Below are 22,415 nucleotides of genomic sequence, written 5' to 3'. Positions count from 1 at the left end.
CACATTTTTAAGGCCTCTAAATGATCAAAACTTTGCTGAAAATCCTGTTGTACATAATCGACTACACGTCTTCTTCCATCTGATTGATTGTTTATACTTTTGTAAATTCCTTTTTGTATAATTCTAAAAATGTCCACATTCAGACCGTGGTACATGTGTCTTTTTCGCTGTGAAATATTTATTTCAATTAAACACACAAATAATTTGTATATTGCAACTTAGGTGTACTTGACAAAACAACAAAACATCTTTTTTGTTGTTGTCTGTTTGAAATATCCTGTTTAAACGTGAGTATCAAACATGATCAGGCATTTTAGGAATGTTTATTTGTACATCTCTCAATTATTGTTGTATTATCATTGCTCCCAAAATAAAAGAACTTTGATCATAAAACTAGGCATTCAAATGGCATCTTACTAAGACATATTATTGGAAGATATAGAGTGACAAATTGATTTACACTACAAGCGATCAGTATTCACCTGACCTTTTGGCCATATAAATATCAACAACTTCACCAAATTGCATGTTTGTGTTTTTGAGCTTGATATTTTCTCCTATATCATACAATATGATGTTCAAAATCTTGTTCCATTAAAAATTACTAGTTTTTTATTGTCAGGCTTTACAGTGTAAAGGGAGCATTTATTCACCCCCATGTCGTTCCAAAACCGGTATTCCTTTCTTTCTTTTTCTAATTCTTTGTTTAATTCAGTGATCTTCGGCTGAGGTAATTATCACCTCTATGAATGACTTTTTGAGGTCTCTTGACCATAAACCAAGACCATTTGCTGTTGTTTTGAGACCCAGGCCAAGATACCAAGTAATGAGTCTCAGACCATGTTTATGAGAGTCCTCAAGTTCAAGAGTCCAACTCTGGTGAGACAGAAAGTGGCAGACATTTGAAGTGTCCATTGTGACCTGATGTCCTTCAGTCAGCTCAGTTTAATTCAGCTCATTTCAGTCTGTCCTTCAGCCTGAAACCAAGGCCAAACACATTGTGTGCCCCACTGAGTTCTTCCAAACTCAACTTGGTCTTATGTGTGTGTGCGTGTGCGTGTGCGTGTGTGTGTGTGTGTGTGTGTGTGTGTGTGTGTGTGTGTGTGTAGTATAGCGATGAGCAGATGAATGGAGAACATATTATGACAAAAGTGAGAGTCATAATGAGCCAGTCGTTTCTGACTTCCTTCAGCCCCTGTCCAGCTACTCTTGCCAAAATCAACCCATTACCCATTCCTGGTGTGCCAGCTTCCCACACAACCCTCCCAGTGCCAGATTCAGATCCCAAGACTCGTCACAATACAAAAATGCTGCCTGGACCTTGCTACTGCATTAGCATGGCCATCCTCATCAAAGAGCAGGATTGCATTTCAAGAGACTGTGATAATAAAAAAAATAAAAAAACGTAATTGAATGTCAAATAATGCTGTTTTTGAAATACCATACAGTGGCTTGTAGTTCAAAAGCAAAGTCAATTTCGGTATGATGTTTACATGCCCTGGACCTGGATTATTGTAAGAAGGTGTATCTTGCGGTGTAGACAGCTTGATTGATAATAGTCAGATCGATCTACTTTTATTTACTGCTCATTCCAAGTTTCAATTGGATGTCAAAGATCCATCGGCACCACATTTTCAACAGCATTGTATTTTTTACAGCCATCCAGCAAACTGGCTTGTTTATTATTTACTATCACATCAGCGTCTGGTAGCCAATGTAATTTAACAGCCTTTCCAGGTCATGCAATTGCTCTCATAGAAACATATACGAAAACAAGCAACAACATAATAGCCCAATAGACCCATTTATTAATCCATTATAGTGATTAGTTAGTGTGTGCTACTGTATGTTGAGCTCATGTGGGCAGTATGAGCAATGCAGTCTTGTCATAAGGTTTATGTTCATATTGATGTTTTTGTTTGATCTACAGGCGGTGGACTATGAGAGCCGTAGCTCCTACTCTTTCTCAGTGGAGGTTCTGAATCCCATCGTTGACCCTCGATTCCTGCGGCGTGGGCCTTTCAAAGACCGTGCCTCGATCAGAGTGGCCGTGATAGATGCCGATGAGCCCCCTCGCTTCTCACGGGCACGTTACCGAATGGATGTGTCTGAGAACTGCCCAGCGGCGTGTACAGTGGGGCGGATCAGTGCCGTGGACCCAGATACGGGGCTCACAAACAACATCAGGTACACTGTAAAAAATTCTTTTTTATTGGAGTACATTTGACAAGAAATTCTATTTCAGTTATTCTACCTCAAGATTTCACGTTTAATTCAGTGTTACTTGCCGTTTCCTTTACTAGCAAATTCTGAGAGAAAATTGTTTCTATAGCAAATTATTTTCAGTGAACAGCAGTGCTTCTCAACCTTTTTGATTACTAGGCCCCTCATTGTCCACGAAAATATTCAAAGGCCCAATGACTTTGCTAATTGTTGTTTTAGGATTTGAAAGATTTTTTAGAAATATTTGTACTCACCATTTCTTCCCTAAATATAACATTTTTGGCACAATTGAAAAATGTATATTCATTATAAAATTGCCCACAGAGTTTTTAAGATTTTAGTAATTTACATGACTTGTCCAAGTACAAATCACTCCAAATGAAGCCACCTCATATATCAAGGGGTTGGGAATCTTGGTTCTTCAGAGATGAAAAAAAAAAAAAACAGCTGTTGAAGAAGTATCTTGACCTTTAGTTATCTTAGCTTATTTTAATGTCATTTTAAATCATCTTGAGCCCCCCTTGGCCCCGGACCCCTGGTTGTGTGAACCACTGGTATACAAGCTACATTTGATCAATACACTGAACGTGCAGGTGAAAGTATTTATCAATACTTCTGAATAAAAAGTTCTGAACAAAACGCACTGTGCACCATCTGGGATGAAAATATTCGCTAAGCTCATTGCAGTGTATTTCCCACAAAAGATACATAAAACCTTAAAATTTGGCTCTAATGAGGAATCTAAAAAGGCATCATAATTTTGCTGCCTGTTGTTTGGAACAGCCTTCCCATCAGGAACATGCCTGGAGTACCTAAAGCAGATGTCCGGGTAGGCAGCTCATTAGGGTTTGGAACAGAGCCATTATGTCATTAATTATTGTTGTATGCTATTCTGTTTTCTATGTAAAAACACTTCAAAACATTATCACAGAAATCAAGGTATTCATGCTACAAGGCACGTTTGCTTGCTTCCACATGGAAAAGGCCAATGATCAAGATCCATCCCAGTGAACTACAGTTATTTCAACAGTGCCTAGTTAGGGATCTGAGGATTCTCACTTTGCTAATTACGGCTCTTTTGATTCCCGCCGCTGGGCTTAAAACAGCTCCTGAATGACAGATTTTCTGATTAACCGGGACTTTATGCATCTGCTCACCTGCTCATCATGCCACAAATTTCTCCTTCTCCATTTGTCTTCTATCTCCCTCAGGTTCTCTATCGATCCTCAGTCTGACCCAGAAGCTCTGTTCCGGATCACTCCAGACACTGGGCTCATCTCTACAGTGACTGAGCTGGACCGAGAGCATGAGCAGTGGCATAATATCACCATTATTGCTACACAGAGAGGTACACACACACAGTCCCATTGACAGGGAAGTATTTAGCTACAAATAAAAGTAGCTAACTGTAGTGAAGCTAGTTAGTTATCAAGTTATATAGTTATATAATTGGATAAATATCCATATACACTCACCTAAAGGATTATTAGGAACACCTGTTCAATTTCTCATTAATGCAATTATCTAATCAACCAATCACATGGCAGTTGCTTCAATGCATTTAGGGGTGTGGTCCTGGTCAAGACAATCTCCTGAACTCCAAACTGAATGTCAGAATGGGAAAGAAAGGTGATTTAAGCAATTTTGAGCGTGACATGGTTGTTGGTGCCAGACGGGCCGGTCTGAGTATTTCACTATCTGCTCAGTTTCTGGGATTTTCACGCACAACCATTTCTATGGTTTACAAAGAATGGTGTGAAAAGGGAAAAACATCCAGTATGCGGCAGTCCTGTGGGCGAAAATGCATTGTTGATGCTAGAGGTCAGAGGAGAATGGGCCGACTGATTCAAGCTGATAGAAGAGCAACTTTGACTGAAATAACCACTCGTTACAACCGAGGTATGCAGCAAAGCATTTGTGAAGCCACAACACGCACAACCTTGAGGCGGATGGGCTACAACAGCAGAAGACCCCACCGGGTACCACTCATCTCCACTAGAAATAGGAAAAAGAGGCTACAATTTGCAAGAGCTCACCAAAATTGGACAGTTGAAGACTGGAAAAATGTTGCCTGGTCTGATGAGTCTCGATTTCTGTTGAGACATTCAGATGGAAGAGTGAGAATTTGGCGTAAACAGAATGAGAACATGGATCCATCATGCCTTGTTACCACTGTGCAGGCTGGTGGTGGTGGTGTAATGGTGTGGGGGATGTTTTCTTGGCACACTTTAGGCCCCTTATGGCGCCTTTCCACTGCTGGCACGGCTCAGTACGGTTCGGCTCGGCGCGGCACGGTTCGGCTCGCTTCGCTTTTCCACTGCTGGTACGACTCGGCTCAGCACGGCACGGCTCGGCTCGCTTTAGCTCGGTTTGCTTTTCCACTGCAGTTAGTACCGCTTCAAAGTGGGTGGGATTATAGATGGACCGTTATAGTTTATCCGCTCCTCGGCAACCAACGAGACGAACGTCTGCACTTCGTCCACTGACCACGATTCAGCCATTTCTTTTTTATGGAAGTTTTCTTTCTTTCTTTTTTCTTCAAGCAAGTCAAGCAAGTAGTTTTAAAACAGGTGCTACAGCGGTCGCTGTTGTCTACTGGCTATTTAAATCGAGTGGGTTTAGTGTCTCGTGTCGCAAATACAATGACGCTGATAGTGACGATTCTGTCTCTCTGACCAATCAGTGATCTGTTGTGTTTTCACGTCACATTTTAGTATCGGTACGGTACGCTTGGAATCTCAACAGAGCAGGTACCATTTAAAGCGAGCCGAAGCGAGCCGTACCGTACCGTACCGTACCATGCAGTGGAAATGCGCCATAAGTGAGCCGTACCGAACCGAGCCGTACTGTACCATGCAGTGGAAAAGCGCCAAAGCGTGCCGTACCGAACCGAACCGTACCGTTCCATGCAGTGGAAAAGCGCCATTAGTTGCCAATTGGGCATCGTTTAAATGCCACGGCTTACCTGAGCATTGTTTCTGACCATGTCCATCCCTTTATGGCCACCATGTACCCATCCTCTGATGGCTACTTCCAGCAGGATAATGCGCCATGTCACAAAGCTCGAATCATTTCAAATTGGTTTCTTGAACATGACAATGAGTTCACTGTACTAAAATGGCCCCCATGCACAGTCACCAGATCCCAACCCAATAGAGCATCTTTGGGATGTGGTGGAACGGGAGCTTCGTGCCCTGGATGTGCATCCCACAAATCTCCATCAACTGCAAGATGCTATCCTATCACTATGGGCCAACATTTCTAAAGAATGCTTTCAGCACCTTGTTGAATCAATGCCACGTAGAATTAAGGCAGTTCTGAAGGCGAAAGGGGGTCAAACACAGTATTAGTATGGTGTTCCTAATAATTCTTTAGGTGAGTGTATACATATCCATTTATATAATTTAATCAGAGCTCAGAAGTTTCTGAATCTGTAAATAAAAAATCTTGTTTAGGTTGACAGCATTACACTTGAACATAGTTTAATACAAAAAAGAGAATATAGCTCAATATAACCTAGAATATTGCTAAATATTTCTAAAATAAAAAAATGCAGTGACACAGCAGAATTATTATAGTATTATTTATGTACTTGTGATTATAGTATGCATTCATATTTTTAATTAGCTTAGATTTTTATATTGTCATTTTAATTTTAATTTTAGTAATTGTAAGTGCTTTTGTCATTTGTTTTTTTCAATATTTCTATTTATTCATATTTTGAATTAGCCTTTATTTTAATAGTTTGTCATTTTTATTTCTATTTACTTTTATTTCAGTTTTATTTCAGTTAGTTGCCAAGGCCCAAGACAACATTTATAATTTTCTAGTTTTTTAAGTTCAAGTTTTTCCATCCATCCATCCAATATTTGTGTTTTATTTTATTTCCACTTCATTTCAATAAATGAAAACATTTTAGTTAACACTGCTGCGCAGAGGCATGGATCAATGATTTCTTTCTTTTTGAATTGGCTTGTTGAAATGCTTCACTGATTCATGTGTTTGTGCAGAAATCACTGCCTCTTTTTATAGAGAAATATTTAGTTATATTCAAGTATTCTTTTTAAATACCTTTCAAGTTTAATTCACTAAAATGACTACATTTGAGAGAGAATAGAGTTCAGGAGAGCACATTAGATTAGTGCCTCGGTTTGCTCGGCTGTAAGCTGTGTGCACAATATAATTTGACATTAAAAACAGTGATTTGTCATGATGTACCGCTACATGTTTCAAAAGTAGATTGTTACTGGAAAAGCTGCACTATTTTGAAAACAGCTGAGCTAGTCACACTACTGGAAAATTTTAGCAGTGTTTTTTATAGTTCATAACTTCCCAATATACAGTGACCTGGAAATTGGTCAGGATGGCATGTTGTTCATTAGCTCAATAATTCATAATAATGGTTGAAAATGTCCATGCCACCATGTCTACTTAGTAAAAATAGTGTTGCTAACAAGTTCTAATCTGGCTTGCGACATTCCTGATCACATTTGTATAAGGATGCAATATTTATGGCTAAAATTACTAGCAGATATTTAATGGATTTGTGTTTTTACTTTTTATCCTTTATGTATGATCTTAATGCATGCATGGATTAAACATGGTTTAAACATACATTGGCACTGCTCAGGGAGATAGCATGTTAGTAGATGATCTATGCCGCTGTGTTACAGTATGGAAAGTAGGTCTAAGCCGCTTCAGGGAGGCCTGATGGCTATTGTAGGCAAAGCCTCTTCCCAGTAATGTGAAGCAGTGGGCACTAATCCACAACATCATGTCACAGCTGTGTGTGTGTGTGTGTGTGTCTGTGTGTGTGTGTGTGTGTGTGTGTGTGTGTGCGTGCGTGCGTGCGTGCGTGCGTGCGTGCATGTGTGTGCGCGCGCGTGTGTGCGTGTGTGCGTGTGTGTGTGTGTGTGTGTGTGTGCGCGCGCGTGTGTGTGTGTGTGTGCGCGCGCGCGCGTGTGTGTGTGTGTGTGGATGCAGTCCAAGACATTTGTGTGAAAGCAGTCCAAACCACAGGCAAGTGTGTGGGACTGAATTGTAGCAAGAAAGACAGAATGCTTCAATTTCTCTTTAGGCTCACACCAATCCTTTAAGTTTGTTCAACCTATACTGTACCAATATGCCGATCTATTCTGAATTAAAAGCTACTGAAAGCTATTTGTTCGTCATGACAAGCCATTCATCTAGAATATGAAAAGTAACTGCTGAAATCCTATTTTATTTATATAGCACCTTTCCAAACAAACCAAAACCGTTTAAAGTGCTTTACAGACAAGACCAAGCAATAGACCCATATATATATTACACCAATACCATTAAAAAAGTTAGACGGTATAAAATAGAAAATCAATAGTAATAAAATAAAAATGGTATGATTGATTATTAATGTACTGCAAATAACAAATTACTAAAATCATAAAAATTGAGGGTTCAGAGTTATAGGACAATACAAGAAAGTCAGACTAAAATGCTGTATTTTTTCATTTAAAAAAAAAAGTCACACAGTGGGTCCAATAATTTTTTATAGATTCATTTCTGTATCATATGAAATATACATTTATTTAAACTTAACATTTCTTCTATCTTGGATACATTTTTAAAGGCCCACTGAAGTGCCTTGATACGCACAGCCTTATTCAATGTGTTGACGTCATTTCCACAGAAACAGGAAGACAGGGCGGGACATATCGAACAGCTCCTCCCCTTTTTTAAACAGCCAATAGCGGTTAGTTTGTATCACAGCCTGGTCAGAGCTGTTGAGCTCGGTAAAGCCGCAGTTTCCTCCTAATCTCTTACTGTTTCTCCGATACATCTGATACTTTTTCTGGTATGCACCGACTCGCACATATGTTCTGCTTTGTGCTATCTTGTCTCTGGACCCGAGCAGACTGTGTGTGCGCTCTGCTGCGGTTCGCGTGAAACTAACGTATATTTACACTGTCTGAATCATTCCCTATCCCCTATATAGTGCAATATGTGCCATCCACCATGTAGAAAATAGTAAATGTGTGAACAAGTGACCAAGTTTAGCTGCAGCTTCAGCGTCTATTTGAGGGCGGGGCGCTGTAGTTTCGCTGTAGTTGATTGGACAGAAAATCTGATTAGAAGCTGAAGTGCAGAGTGATGTCATCAAAATCAGTGATCCATATTGGCAAAAGTGAGAGACTGTAAGTTTTGAATGCTTATATATTCTAAATCTGAATTTTGCCATTGGTTTGGAGCGATGGAGCTTATAGATAACAGTAAGACTAACATGTTCATACTAAAAGCCAAAAAACGTCATTTTTGATTTCATGGGAACTTTGATGTATATTTTTCCTCAGTTTGCCGCAATGCATTATGAAATAGCATTGTCTGCAAAGGATACATGTGATGCTGCTACCTTTTGCAATACAATGCCTTAAAATACTGCCTCCGTAGGCAGCTCATTACTGTTTGTAAAAGAGCATGAGTGTGTGAAAATTGTCAGCATTCAGCATATGATTTCTCAAAGTGTGAGTGGACACGCACATGGAAATGTGTGATAAACTTTAAAAGAGAACAATTTACCTTCAGTGGCCCAGGCTCATGGCGAGCACACCTCAAGAAGCCACTCAATCTGTGTCATGCGTGTGTATTTTTGGTGACTTGCTTTCTCTGCTCTCTCAATTACCTCAGATAACCCCAGCCAGGTGTCCAGAGTGGTGGTTGCCATAGAAACGCTGGATTTAAATGACAATGCTCCAGAGCTAGATAGGCAGTACAACACAGCCATGTGTGACTCCGCCTCCACTGGACAGGTGAGAGAACAAGCCACATGTTATAATGGGTGCAAGGAAGGTCGCACTTGTCTCCATTGACTTGATAATTCGTTACTCCACCCGAAGTGTAAAAGCACAGGAAGTGCTCTAATGAGAGTCCTTTTGTTAAGCTCTGTAATTAGGTAATTGTCACAGATGAATTATGGGTGATTAATTACCTTTTCTCAAGACTTCAGGCCTTTAGACTCACTGACTCGCACTCTTTGTGTTCATATAGATTTGGTGGTGCATGAAAGTTTTTTTTTTGGTACGCTCTCATTTTTTGTGCACATCTGTGAGTGTGTCCATTTATACAGCCTGCACGCTGATTGATTAGTTCTGCCGTTACCCTGCAGCTGAATCACTGCTGTTCCCATTTAGCGGATGCTTCAAGCTTTCTCATCTCCTCTCTATAGATATACATTATAATCTGCTCATCTTTTGGTCTGTTGGCTTTCATCCATTTTGCCTCTCCTTCATTTCGAGTGCCTGTCTCTCCATGATATTGTCCCTTTTTTTCCCCTTTTGCCTGACTCATGTTTTTTCTTCAATTCTTAATTGGATGTGGTGCATCTGTTAAGCTGTCATAGCTTGTGTCCTTTCTCCTGTCTTCATCATTCTGCTGTCTTCGCAGCTTGCGGTAAATTGTGAAAGCGTATTGTGATTTCACCAAGTAGGACAAGTAGTTCCTTGATCAACGTTATTATCAACCTTGTTGGTCCTAGAACAACATTGAATGTGCTTACATGCAAGTTTGATATCCTGGAGCAACATTTTTAAATGTGATGTAGGTACTTTTGTGCACTCGCAATGTGATAAAAATAAGAACACAGCTGGTGTTTTAATGTTTTCCGTGATGCTTCATCAGACAATGTTTTTTAAATATTTTTCTCGTAAAACTGTTGTCTTTATTATTAATAATAATAATTTTCCTTTAGGGACAATAAAATCTATTTAATCAATTTCCTGAATTTATTTATAATCTAAACTAACAATCAGTCTTTCCTCATTCATGTTTGATGACCACTACACTACCTTCACAATACAGTCTGTGCGATTTTTGAAATGTTTTTGAAAGAAGCCTCACCAATGCTGCGTTTATTTTATTAGTACAATCCAGTAAAAAAAAAAAACAGTTAACTTCTGAAATATTATTACACTTTAAAATAACTGTTTTCTATTTTAATATATTGTGAAATGTAATTTATTCCTGTAATGGCAAAGCTGAACTCTGACTGAGATAGAAAAGATCCCTTTGGCGATTTATCTTGTTATGGAACTGTGTGATTTACTTTGGATAAAAGCCTTTACTAAATGTCTGCTTGCTTATTCAACTAGAAGCTCGCATAACGACCTACCACAAGTCCCATTATGAGGAGGAAAGTTTGGTGACAGACTCAGAAAACTACTAACGTGACGACATTATCTCATTGCAGTACTGAAATCACAGAAAAATGCTCCCTTTTTCATGCCTCAGCACAACCGGCTAACCCACAGCTCTGATCTGCATCACACGGCTCATTTTTGTTAGAACTTTTTCCCTAATGTGTGTTGAGAGCACTGCAAAAAGAGGCCCATCGAGTGAATATTTCTAGTTTAAGTGGATCTCTGGAGTCGGCGCCTCATTTTCAGAGCACATGCTAAAGCTGTGTCTATGTTTGGGTGTTCCCCAAGCTCGCTACTCGGTCAGAGTTAATTATTGTTTGACTGCATAGTGTGGGCTAATCAGTCTCAAGTCACCCATTTGCAAAGGTGCTGGCGAGGTTAATGCTGATATCTGAGATTAAAATGTGCATCAGGTTGTTGTTTTTTATTTTTATAATCTCTCCTCTCTCTTCATAAATCTTTCGCTCTCTTCTCCTTTCTCTCCTTTCTCTCCTTTCTCCCTTTTGGCTCTGCCCCTTATATTGTTTCTCTCTCTCCATCTTTCTCCTATCTCATTTTCTCAGGTGGTGCAGGTGTTGCGGGCGATTGATAGAGACGAGGGAGGAAATGACAGCACCGTCCATTTCAACATCCCTCCGGACTCCAACGCTGCCCTCAACTTCAGCGTCAGGGAGAGTGGAGGTCTGCAGTTACTACCACAATTTGTTTCTCCCATCCAGCCGTGTGCATCGGCGTCTCTCTTGATCCGTTAGTCTGTGTCTGCAACCACATTGTGTGACTGCTTTGTGCCCTGCTCCTTTGTTTTCCCCATTGTTTGCTTTTGCTTCTCTGCCACATCTATCTTCTCCCGGCACACACAGACGAAATGTGCTCTGGCATTTATGCTGCATTTGGACTCACTGGTCTGTACAAATGTTATACGAGCAGCAATGGAATTAAACTGCACTCGATTGAGTTCAATTAAATTAAAGTTCCATCGAGCTCAATTTGATCTAAAAGCCCCCCCTTTTCCTGTCTATCTCAATTTCTCTGCTATTATTCTCATTTTCTAGGCCCCACTGCTAGCTTGGTGTTGGCGTCACCTTTGCAGACACTGTCTCGCTCTACATCTTCCTCCCTCACACTCTACGTCCCGCTGGTCCTGAGGGACGGGGTCTCCGGTTTGACCAGCACTGGGACAGTCACGGTGTCCGTATGTCCCTGTCTGAGAGGAGGAGCCCGGGCGGGAGAGAAAGAGAAGCAAAGTGAGGCAGAGTGGGACAGGGAGACAGTTTGTTTGCCCCAGCACTCCTCCTTGCCCTCCCCTGGACTCAGCACTGCCGCCCTGCTGGCCATTTTAGCCTGTGTGGCCACTCTTTTGGGTAAGTTTAGTGTTAGCTTCCATATAGTAGGGATCATGGACAGTCAGATGGTCAAATATAGATTTTATCTTTATCAGTAATGTTATTGTTAACTAAAACTAAAATCAAAGCTAATAAAAATAATTTTCAAAAATAAAATATAAATAAATATTTTCAAAATAAAATATAAATAAAATATTTTCAAAATAATATATACATAAATATTTTCAAAATAAAATATAAATAAATATTAGATGAAAAACCTGCCTTGGCAACTAACTGAAATAAAATAAGTTTTTAGTTGAAGTACTAAAATTGCTAAAATAAAAATTGGAATAAAAATAAATTAAAGCTGAATATAAATATTTATAAAAACAAAAACCAATAAAAATGACAAAAGCATGTAAAAAATGACTAAACCCTAAATTAAATGAAAATGAAAGAAAATAAAAAATAAAAGCTAATTCAATATATCTGTATATATATCACTGATTCTTGAGACAAGAATTGATTCTTGACAAACAAAGAATCTATACTACATTAATTTGAATTGGATATCTTCATAAACACTGGTCTCATCTATCAATCATACCATGAAAATAAACAGTTTTTTTATTTAACCACTTTTTATAGAAATTGACATTTACTCACTTAGTAACTTGACTTTTGTCAACTCCGTCTGACACATGAAAATATGTTTTTTTGTGTTTAATAAATTCAACAACACTGTAAAGTTAAGTGATAAATTGCATTGTATAGACTTTTAATATTATTTTATATTGTTGTGGAATTAGCCATTTTAAATTACCTGCATTTAGTTTACTAATTTTTTTAATTTTGAATATATACAATCAGTGGTTTTGTGCACACAACACACTGATGCATGTAGATAAGTTGGTGTTTGAATGTATGAACACTCAATTGAACAAAAGAAACAATTTTTTTTTATAAAAATGAAAAACCTCCATAATACGGTGTTGACACACAACTAATGGTGTTGACACACAATTGACGGTGTTGACACACAATTGACGGTGTTGACAAACTAATCGAGAATCAAACCGATTAAAGATATTTACCTAGTTTTGACATGGCAATGGGAGTGTCACTGTGACACCTGTCTTGGACTTTGTTTTGCCTTGTGTGTTTGTGCACCATGCGTTTCCTTGTTAATCGGTTTCACCTGTTACCTGTCATCATCCTCATCACAGACATGAGTCTCCCTAGATTCAGTTCTCCCTTGTCGGTTCTCGTCTATTCTACTTGCTAAGTTTGGTACGTGTCTTGTTCGTAAATAAATAGAGTTTCAGCCTGATCCGTCTTCCTGAACGTGCCTCACGCAGCCAAAGCGTGACAGAAGAACCGACCATACCCAAAAAGTTGGTAATTATATACTGACTGAATTAAGGAGAAAATGGTCGTTCTCCGTACCCTACTGAATCCTGCAGATCGGCTTGTAACCTGTTTCCAGGAAGGCCAACTGCTCGAGAAATATATCGAGAGGTTCCTCGAAATTTCTCGCCATGTGGACTGGGCAGATGGCGTCCTAAAGACTGTCTTCTGGTACGGACTGGACGATCATCTGCACCAGCAAGCTCCAGCAGCAGCGATCCCGGGTACGTTCGAACAATACCTGGATCACCGTCACCTGCCATCTTCATTGCCACACCTCCCATCTTCGTCCAGAGTCTCATCCCGTTGAGACCACCCTTCCAGAGTCTCGTCCCGTCGAGACCACCCTTCCAGAGCTTCTTCACGTCATGCCTGTCAAGACTGAGCTTCCTTAAGTCATGCCTGCCCAGCCTGAGCTTCATGCCACGCCTGAGCCTTCGTCTCCGGCCAAGATGGCCAGTGCCACGCCTGAGCCCTCGTCTCTGGCCAAGATGGCCGCCACCACACCTGAGAATCCATATCCGGCCAAGATGGTCGCCCCCATACCTGAGCCCTCGTCTCCGACCACGCCTGAGAATCCGTCACCGGCAAAGATTGCCGCCCGAGCACTCAGCGGAGATGATCGCCTCTTGCCTGAGTCGGTTCCTGAGCCTGAATTCCCACCCAACCTCCCTCTCCCGCCTCCTCTCATCATCCAGCCGTCATCCTCATCTCCTCTGCCTCTTGTCAGCCCCATCACTCGCCTTCTACACGCCAGTGGAATGGTGGGCTCGCTGAGGGGCTTTCAGTCCTCAGCACCATCTTGGAGAGGGGATGTCTGGGATCCGACTCCTGCCACAGAGTCCAGGATTCCACATCGACCCATCAGTCCACTAGCTCACCCTTGGCTCCTACCTCCATCTAGGAGGCCCATCAGTTCCACCAGGCTTCCATCACCTCTGGACTACACTTCTCTGGCTTCACCTTGTCCCCTCGTCCCCCCGGCTCCATTAGACTCCTCACTCCCTTCTACTCCTCGGTCCTCAGTCCCTCTGTCTCCACCGCGCCCTTCTGTGTCCCCTTCTACACCTCAGTCACCCTAGTCAACGGCTTCCCCGTGTCCCTCTGAACCCTCTGCTCCACCATGGCCCGGCGAACTTCGTTTCCTCCCTGTCATCCTCCCCCATCGGTTCCTTCTCCAGCCCTTCGCCCTCAACAGTCTGGTCCAGAGGACCTTCTGGTGGGGTGTCTATTTCATTTAGCCGTCTAATCTGCATAGCTCTGGACCTTTTCTTTGCTTTCCTCCAATACTTTCTGCGGTGCCTCTTTGCTCTTGGTCCTAATTCTCCTACTTGTTTTAATTTTTTGTTAAGTCTCTCCTTTTCTAACTGGTCTCTTCTGCTTTCTGGGTCAGTAGCCGCGTTTCCATTACCCTTCAAATTGCGCAAATTGAAAAAACGCCCAATGGAAACATGTCAATTTCGCAAAAAAAATCCCATTTATTGCAAAAACGTTTTTACGTTCACATGAGATGGTTTTTCAGGCAATTCGAAAATGAACTATTTCGCAAAACTACAATGGAAACATTTTTTTTACATTTACAGTCACCTGACATAGAGGACACAGTATGTTTGGACAGATTTCTTTATTATATTCATAAAAGACAAAAGAAATACAGGAATACTGGATTTTAAACCTCAAAGAAATGCCACAATCAAGACCTCGAAGCAGATATGAGGTAGAAACACCCAGACACATCTCATATGTGCCGCTCACAAGTATAAGGGTCTTTCCTTGCCATTAATGATTGGATAACACACAAACACATAATAATAATGGCCAGTGCAGTGGCTGGGATATACATAAACCTGCCATGATTTTTGGAATGACTTATCACGAGAGGAAAAAATGAAGTTTTAGTCGCATAACATTGGTTAATGGAAACGCTTTAACAGAGTTGCGTCATTACACAATAGTTTTTTGTTGACATTTGAAAAAACAAAAACAAAGGTTTTGAGCAAATCTGTAATGGAAACGCGCCTACTGTTAATTCTTTCTCTCATTTTTATCTGAAACTCTGTTACTTTTTCTTTGCTCCTCCACTGACAGTTTTTGTCTAGCCATGTCTGCCTACAGTACAGATAAAAACAATACTTTTTATTAAAGTTATTATTTGGCATTTGGGTATATTAAGATATTTTAAGTCAATCAACATGTACCGGTATACTTCGATCATATTATCATGTTATGTAGTTGTTATACATTGCTTAATGAGTATTTGGGAGCACTTTTCCACTCCGTCAGCTTACATGTCAACACGGTCAGACAAAATATCTGACAGAGTTGACGTCTGACGGAGTTCACAAAACAACATGTTTTTTCAACTTAATCATGTCTAATAAATGGTAGCCATTTTGATTTTCCTCAGTTGCCAGCTGCCACTAAACTAAACCAAAATACCAACTTTTATTTAAAAATTCTTGATTGAAATCATGCCTACTTTGAAGACAGTGTTGACACATAAAAGCTGTCACCACAGGGATTTCAACTTGTTTGCTGAATATTTTTTTAAAAATTAAAACTTACGAGACCATGTGTTGGACTGCTGCATCCATCAACAGAAAGAAGTCATAGGAGGTCCTTAGGGTTAAAGTTGACCAAAATATGTTGATTTATTTCGAATTTCAAAAATATCTGACGGAGTTGACATGAATTAATGACATATTTTGAAAGGCTGTTGTTATGTATAAAATAATGCAATATTCACTTTAAGTATTTTGTGATATTTTAAGCCACCCAATTAACCTCATTTTTGGGCATTTTAAAACACTTTTTCTTGCAGTTTGATACTGTGACCTCTACGGGGGACAAGTTCATTTCCATGGGCTTTCATAGTACAGTGCCGGTATTTTATAAAATGACTATGAAATAATATAAATATATACAAAACAAAGGGTCTAAACATAGGTACACAAGTCTTTCAAATCCAACTTTTGAAGCCTTTTAAAATAATTTATTGTTTTTTAAGGCAAATTGCAGCATTTTAATGGGGGACATGTTTTGTCCCTTATTTCAAGAATCAGTGATAGTATCTTGGAGCTTATGCTAAGAAAAATAGTCCACAACAGTGTGCAAAACAATAGTTCTAGCAACAAGATGAACACTGTTTGTGACAATATTATAGTAATATAGAAATAATACTGATTATTTCTATATTACTATAAGTCCTCTGAGGTCATTGTCAACACTGTCAATATCTTTGTATGAAACGATAGAGTGTGAGTGATATGGAAAGGTGCAGTGTGATATGAAAGACGTGAAAGCAGTACCAAATTCAGTCACCCGGATGAGTGCTCTGATAAACAGCATTGTCATGGACGACTGTGAATATTAGGAAATATCAGACCACTGGATGCAGTGACTGACCAATCAGAATTGAGTATTTCCCAGAGCTGTGTAATAAAAGTAATTATGGGGCATCAGCCTGTGTAAGTGTTTGTCTTTCTTTAGCACCCTGCAATTTTATTGCAAAAATTTGTCACCCAGCACATACACACAAGTCCTCAATTTTTATAAATGGAATCATAAAACACTCACTTTTTCTCTTCACCTCTCACTGTTTTCTTTCCCTCTGTCTTTCCTCTCTCTCTCTAGCTGTCAGTGCTTTGTCTCTGTCTCTGCGCAGGCAGAAAAGGGACTCGCTTTCGCCTTTAGAGGAGGATGATGTAAGAGAGAACATCATCACGTATGATGATGAAGGAGGAGGTGAGGCCGACACGGCTGCATTCGACATCACAGCGCTGCAGAGCGCCCCACATAACGCACGCAGGGGGTACCGTACCCTGGACAGCAGGAACATGTGAGTGTGGCTACATCTGTTACATCAACTCACTCCTTGGCTCCTGCACATTCATAAAACACTTCCTGAATGCACTTGGGATTGTTCACCACAAAACGAAAATTCTGGCATCATTCACTCACTCTTATGTAATTTCAAGTCTGTATGTTTTGTTTTTCTTCCCATGGAACATTAAAGGAGATGTTTAGCGGAATGTCCTGACTGTTCTGTTCCATACTATAACGTTTGAAAGTGTATTAAAGGGATAGTTCACCCAAAAATGAATTTGTTTCGAATTTTTTTTTATTATTTTTTTCTGCTGAACACAAAATAAGATATTTTGAAGAATATGGGTAACAAAACAGTTGTTGGGCCCCCAATGACTTGCATAGTATGGGGAAAAAATTCTATGGAAGTCAACTGTTTTGTTACGGACATTCTTCAAAATATTTATTTTGTGTTCAGCAGAAGGAAGAAATTCATACAGGTTTGGAACAACTTGAGGATGAACAAATGATGACTGGATCTTCATTTTTGGGTTAACTATTATTTTGTTCTGGTGAACTATTATTATTATTTTGGTGAACTATTAAAAAATTGCAGTTACATTTTCCTTAAAATCATGCATTGCTAATATTAATTCTGCTTCAAATCACCTCCAAAATCCATCTTATTTGTTGCCACTATTTTAATTCATCATGGCCCTTTTTATTTAAATGCTTTTTTAGGTTATAATAATTTCATTGTCTATGATGAATGAGTTTTGAGTTGATCATTGTTTATTTTAATGTTGAAATGTTACAATGAATTGTGCTTTAATTTTCACAATGGTTATATTTGAAAGAACTACAGAATCAGTTTTAAGCTGAAGTCAAAGGTAAAATGCTTAAATGAAAGAGTGTTTTTGTAGAGTTTGTGATGATGAATGTGGGAGGATTGTTTTGTCATTTTGATTCTGCGATTTTTATATTGTGTGATTCTCATATTTATGTACTGTACATTGTTTGTTTTTTGTGTGAACGCATGTTAAAACTCATTGAAACTAAATTTCCCCATGGGCATAATAAAAGTCAACAACAACAATGGCACGCAGCAAACAAAAGCAGAAGAAGACAGATCATACCATCTCAAACACCTATGGCTTTATCGCAATTATCACATCACCTCTCTTGAGGTTGCACACAAACTCAACAAAAACATAAAATTAGCAGATGTGCGTGTGTGTAAGCATGAATGAGATTTAAAAGCTATATGGTGGAAGATTTTATGTGAATAACAACCTTTATAATTCGGTATGTTACTTATACAAAGCTATTGTGTGGCTTCAGAAGACTTGGAATATCCTGCTCAAGTCGTATGGACTAGTTTTATGGTGCTGCCAGTTCTTTTTTTCTTTAAAATGATCTTAGTATTTTATTTTATTATTTATTTGGCAGGCTGCATAAAACTTCCATTCATAAAATATTCCGTGTTCCCGCAGACGTTATTCACAGCACTGTCAGGAGAAGGCTCGTGCGTATAGCAGCTGGGCTCAGGCTGGAGCGATTGACCCGGGGCAGTACACCAGTCAAGGAGCCCCTCTATATGGGCGGATTTGCTACAGCAGCCACACTCTCCCAGTGCTGCGTCGCTCACAGGGCCCCTATGAGCCCGGCTTATCCGAGCTGGCTTACCGCTTTCCTGGGAATCAACCAGACCACTCTCTAGTCATTCAAAACCAGGCGGCTATGGTTGGCCCTTTGGAGCCCGGGGCCATTTACGTGCCAGCATCAGAGGCCGGTCACGGCTCTAAAGAAGGGACAGCATCTCAGGACGGAGCTACCACATCTGAGGGAGGAACGCCAAGGAAAAATGACTCAAAGGATGACGCAGGCAGTGATGCCCAGCAGAGTCAGAGTCAAAGCCAGGATCTGGACTGGGTAAAGCAACATACTTCTATCTTAATTATTTAAGTAAGAAGTCCATGTTCAAATTAATCACAAAGCTGCTTTAATAACCAATATTTGGGGTAAAACCCAAATGTAGTACATTGAATTTATTCATTTCATTCTCCAGAGGTCTCTAAATAATGCATTATTGTTTAATAATTGATGGACTTTTAAACAAACAGTAAGAAGACAAGACAATAAGAAAACCACTCACTGCTTAAGGCTGGATAAGTTAAACAGCTTTAGCAAACACAACGCCTAAGAAAAAAAAATTGTATGGCTAATTTTAATTCATAGACACACTTCTCAGTCACACTCCGGCAGCATCGAATCAGTATTAATGTAATATGTCTAATAAACATTCACTGAACCGGAGACTTGGAAACAACTGTGAAATTAATATTAATATTTATTTCATAATGTGTGTTGCTCTGAGACAGTTGTTAGCCACAGATTCAGTTACAACTGAAAGGCGTGAATTCAAAAATATTGAAAGCAGCTTGCATTATTTTTTTATACCGTTGCACATCTTAAGAGCCCAATCCACTGAATTTTAATGTCTTATTTTACACATATACACATTTATCCAATGAAACGCAAAAGGTAGACATATTTTCCCACTGAAAAAGTCTTACTTTAGTTTTATTAAAAGTGAGTACATGTCCCATGTGTGAAAATATGTTGTTTTGCACATCCCTAGTTAGCTGGAAGATTATTTTTCGCTTGCTCTTTGTTGTAGGTGCCAAACAGGTTGATGATGAAAGATGTGTTTTCACAAGTTGTCTCTCACTGTCTCTCTTTCTCCTCATCCTCATCTCACAGTGCAGTGTTAGCTCTTTTTAGAGCTCAATTAACCTGTTTCAGCTATTGTCAACCGTTTCTCTTTCTCCATCTGTCTAACTTTGTCACTTCCTTCCCCTACTCGCTAATAACTTACTGTCTCACTTCACTGTTATCACTGTTTCTCTTTTTTTCACCTGCTCATTGTGTCTGAATTATCTCTCTGCTTTCTCTTCCCTCTCTCCTCACACGTCCCTCTGTTGAATAACAGAAGAATAAACTCATTCTTACCTCCCGCTCTAACCCTCCTGCTCCTCCCCGTCCCATACAGGTCCAGCCAGACACAGCCCCCCGCGAACGAGAGCTGGTATTGACCCGTTCCGGTTCGGTTGCTGGGCCGGGCACCACCGGAGGGTGGATGTGCGACTCCTCCACGCTCCCCCGTGCTGGACGGCACTCCTCGCGGGGCAGTCTTTCCCTAAGTAGGAGCGGCGCAGGGCCTGCCGAGTCCAACCACCCTGGGGTGCTTGACTCTGCTAACGGAAGCGCAGAAATGCAATCGGTCAGTGGCAATTATGCCACCATCCTGCAGGGGGAGCAGCAGAGGGACTACTCGGGGACTCTGGGACGGGGCGGGCTGGAGATGGGCAGCGGATTTGTGGTGGGCAGGCCCGAAAGAGAGGCCAGCATTCCACTGAGCACCGGGATGTATCCGGAGGGTGGCGGGTTCATAGGAGACTGGCACGAACGGATGGGCATAACCGGGTACCCGCTGGGCAGGAGGGATATGACACCCCAGCTGCTTCCGTACCCTGGCCAAGGCCGGGGAGCATTTGGGGGCATCCTGGGTTATGGCGGAGCGTGGCCCTCAGCACCTGAGGCGTCAGGAAGAGGGGCGCCCATCGGAGGTGCTCACTCTCTCGCCCTGAGGGTCGGCGAGTTCCTGCGTCTGCGTCTGGCACAGGTGACCTTTGACCCCTCGCAGCCTCCATACGACTCGGTGCAGGTGTACGGGCTGGAGGGCACAGGCTCGCGCGCCGGGTCCCTCAGTTCCCTGGACAGCGATGGCAGTAAAGACGCCGAGAAGGAGGTGTGGGGAGCAGGTCTGGAAGATTGGGGCCCACAATTCCAGAAATTAGCCCAGCTTTTTAGGGAAAGGGAGAAGGAGAATGAAGAAGATAAGGAAAGAGATGTAGAGGCCCACAAAAAGCACAAGGACAGGGAATGGAAAGAAAATGAGGACCAGTCTGAAGACGAGGAGCAGGCGAATGTCTGAGAGGAAGAGAGCGAGAAGGAGAGGGGTTGGGTGGGACAGTGATTAAAAGGCAACAAGAGCTGGAATAATGAAAAGTGAAGGGTAAGGAGGGAGAGACTAAGAGGAAAGGTAATAAGGGAAGACAAGGAAAAATGAACTGAGAGAGCAGAGGCAGTGGAGAGAGTGATTGATGCAATTTGAAGCAATAAGTGCTGAAAAGCTGATGTGTGAGCACAGTCAAAGGTGTGTTTCTTTAGCCAGCATTTGACATTCCTGAAGTGTGTTTGGCAGTGAGCGAAAAGCAAAGTTCACTGTATACCAGATCACATTTAATTACAACAGAGAAAGTAAGAGATTTGAACTTGGATTTTTGTGTCAGTGAGCAAGACAATGGCACCACATGGGAATGAGAAACGCAAGGCCAGAACGATAGATGAAAAGATACGGCAACACACGAGGGAGAAGGAAAATTAATGTTTGTACAGAAATTGTTTATACATTCACAAAAGCAAGAGAACTGAATTATTCAAAAGAAAGCACTGAATATTACAGTAAAGTCCCTGAATAAGTGTCTGCACAAAGATTATCTGTGTTTACACATACACACAAAAACAAACACGCATCAATTTTAAAACCTGCATGGAAATTCTGCTTTGCGGATGTCTCATTGTCAGGGTTCAAAATTACTTGCATTTTTTTGCCAAGAACAGATTGTATACAAAGTTGCTCAAGAAAAAGAAAAAAGACGCAGTTGAAATGTAGTGATGTTAAAATTGTGCAAAAAAAAAAAAAAAACTGCACAAACAACCATTACTTGTCAAAATAAATCCCACATTTAAAAAGTGAAGGTGAATTACGAGAGCTGACAGGTCTGCTTCAGCTAGAATGCACTTTTATACATGATGTTCAAATAGAATACAAATGGTGTTGTTGTTTTTTTTATTGGAGGAAAAAAACATGAAAAAATGTTCTATGTAAATGCATTTAAATGTAAATATCACTGAATGCCATTGTGAAAAGTAACAACAGTACTGTAGTCTTCAAGCAACAAAAAATAATAGAATAATAAAATGAAAACTGGAGAATATTATATATATAATGCCACATCGAAATCCACTGGATATAACTGGAAGACACTGAATTGACTGAAGCAGATTAAACCCAACCATTTACAATACGATGTCGGATTCGGATGTGTCGCTCTTCCCAAACGGAACTTTTGTTCTCAATTGAATGCGAAAGGTCCAACTAAATGTATTCGAAGTCCTTTTTCTGGGTTGAGCACACACTCTGCAATGATATCCCGATATATCACACTGTTTTTGGCCACGAGGACTCACTGTGACTGGACTGAACCAGAACCACTGTATCACTCCACCATCATGCGCACTAATACCAGGGGGCTTACTAATACCAGTACAAACCCACACCTTGTTAAACAACCCAAATATCAAGCTCTGTCATGTAAATGTTACTTTATGACAAGTATAATTACAGAATGGAGCTTATTTG

At 40.5% G+C, this 22,415-nt stretch overlaps 1 protein-coding gene across 2 annotated transcripts in view; it reads left to right on the top strand.

Moving 5' to 3' along the window:
• LOC130076190 (desmocollin-1) overlaps window positions 1-21,963 on the top strand; it is a 163,218-nt gene extending 141,255 nt beyond the window's left edge. Inside the window, exons 7-14 of one of the 2 annotated variants that reach the window (XM_056241169.1) lie at window positions 1,931-2,187; window positions 3,435-3,571; window positions 8,884-9,005; window positions 10,955-11,072; window positions 11,444-11,752; window positions 16,757-16,961; window positions 18,421-18,859; window positions 19,980-21,963. In XM_056241169.1, coding sequence (XP_056097144.1) covers window positions 1,931-2,187; window positions 3,435-3,571; window positions 8,884-9,005; window positions 10,955-11,072; window positions 11,444-11,752; window positions 16,757-16,961; window positions 18,421-18,859; window positions 19,980-20,924 — 2,532 coding nt within the window. In that variant the 3' untranslated portion in view covers window positions 20,925-21,963. Of the gene's footprint in view, window positions 1-1,930; window positions 2,188-3,434; window positions 3,572-8,883; window positions 9,006-10,954; window positions 11,073-11,443; window positions 11,753-16,756; window positions 16,962-18,420; window positions 18,860-19,690; window positions 19,911-19,979 lie in introns of those variants that run through there. The other variant, XM_056241170.1, reaches the window with a different exon arrangement.
• The last annotated feature ends 452 nt before the right edge of the window (window positions 21,964-22,415 follow it).

The sequence above is a fragment of the Rhinichthys klamathensis genome, unplaced genomic scaffold (genome assembly GCF_029890125.1).
Source record: "Rhinichthys klamathensis goyatoka isolate OS25496 unplaced genomic scaffold, OSU_Roscu_1.1 h1tg000631l_1, whole genome shotgun sequence".
Taxonomy (NCBI): Eukaryota; Metazoa; Chordata; class Actinopteri; order Cypriniformes; family Leuciscidae; genus Rhinichthys; species Rhinichthys klamathensis.
Note: the sequence above shows the minus strand (reverse complement) of the source record. Positions and strands in the feature narration are given on the sequence as shown.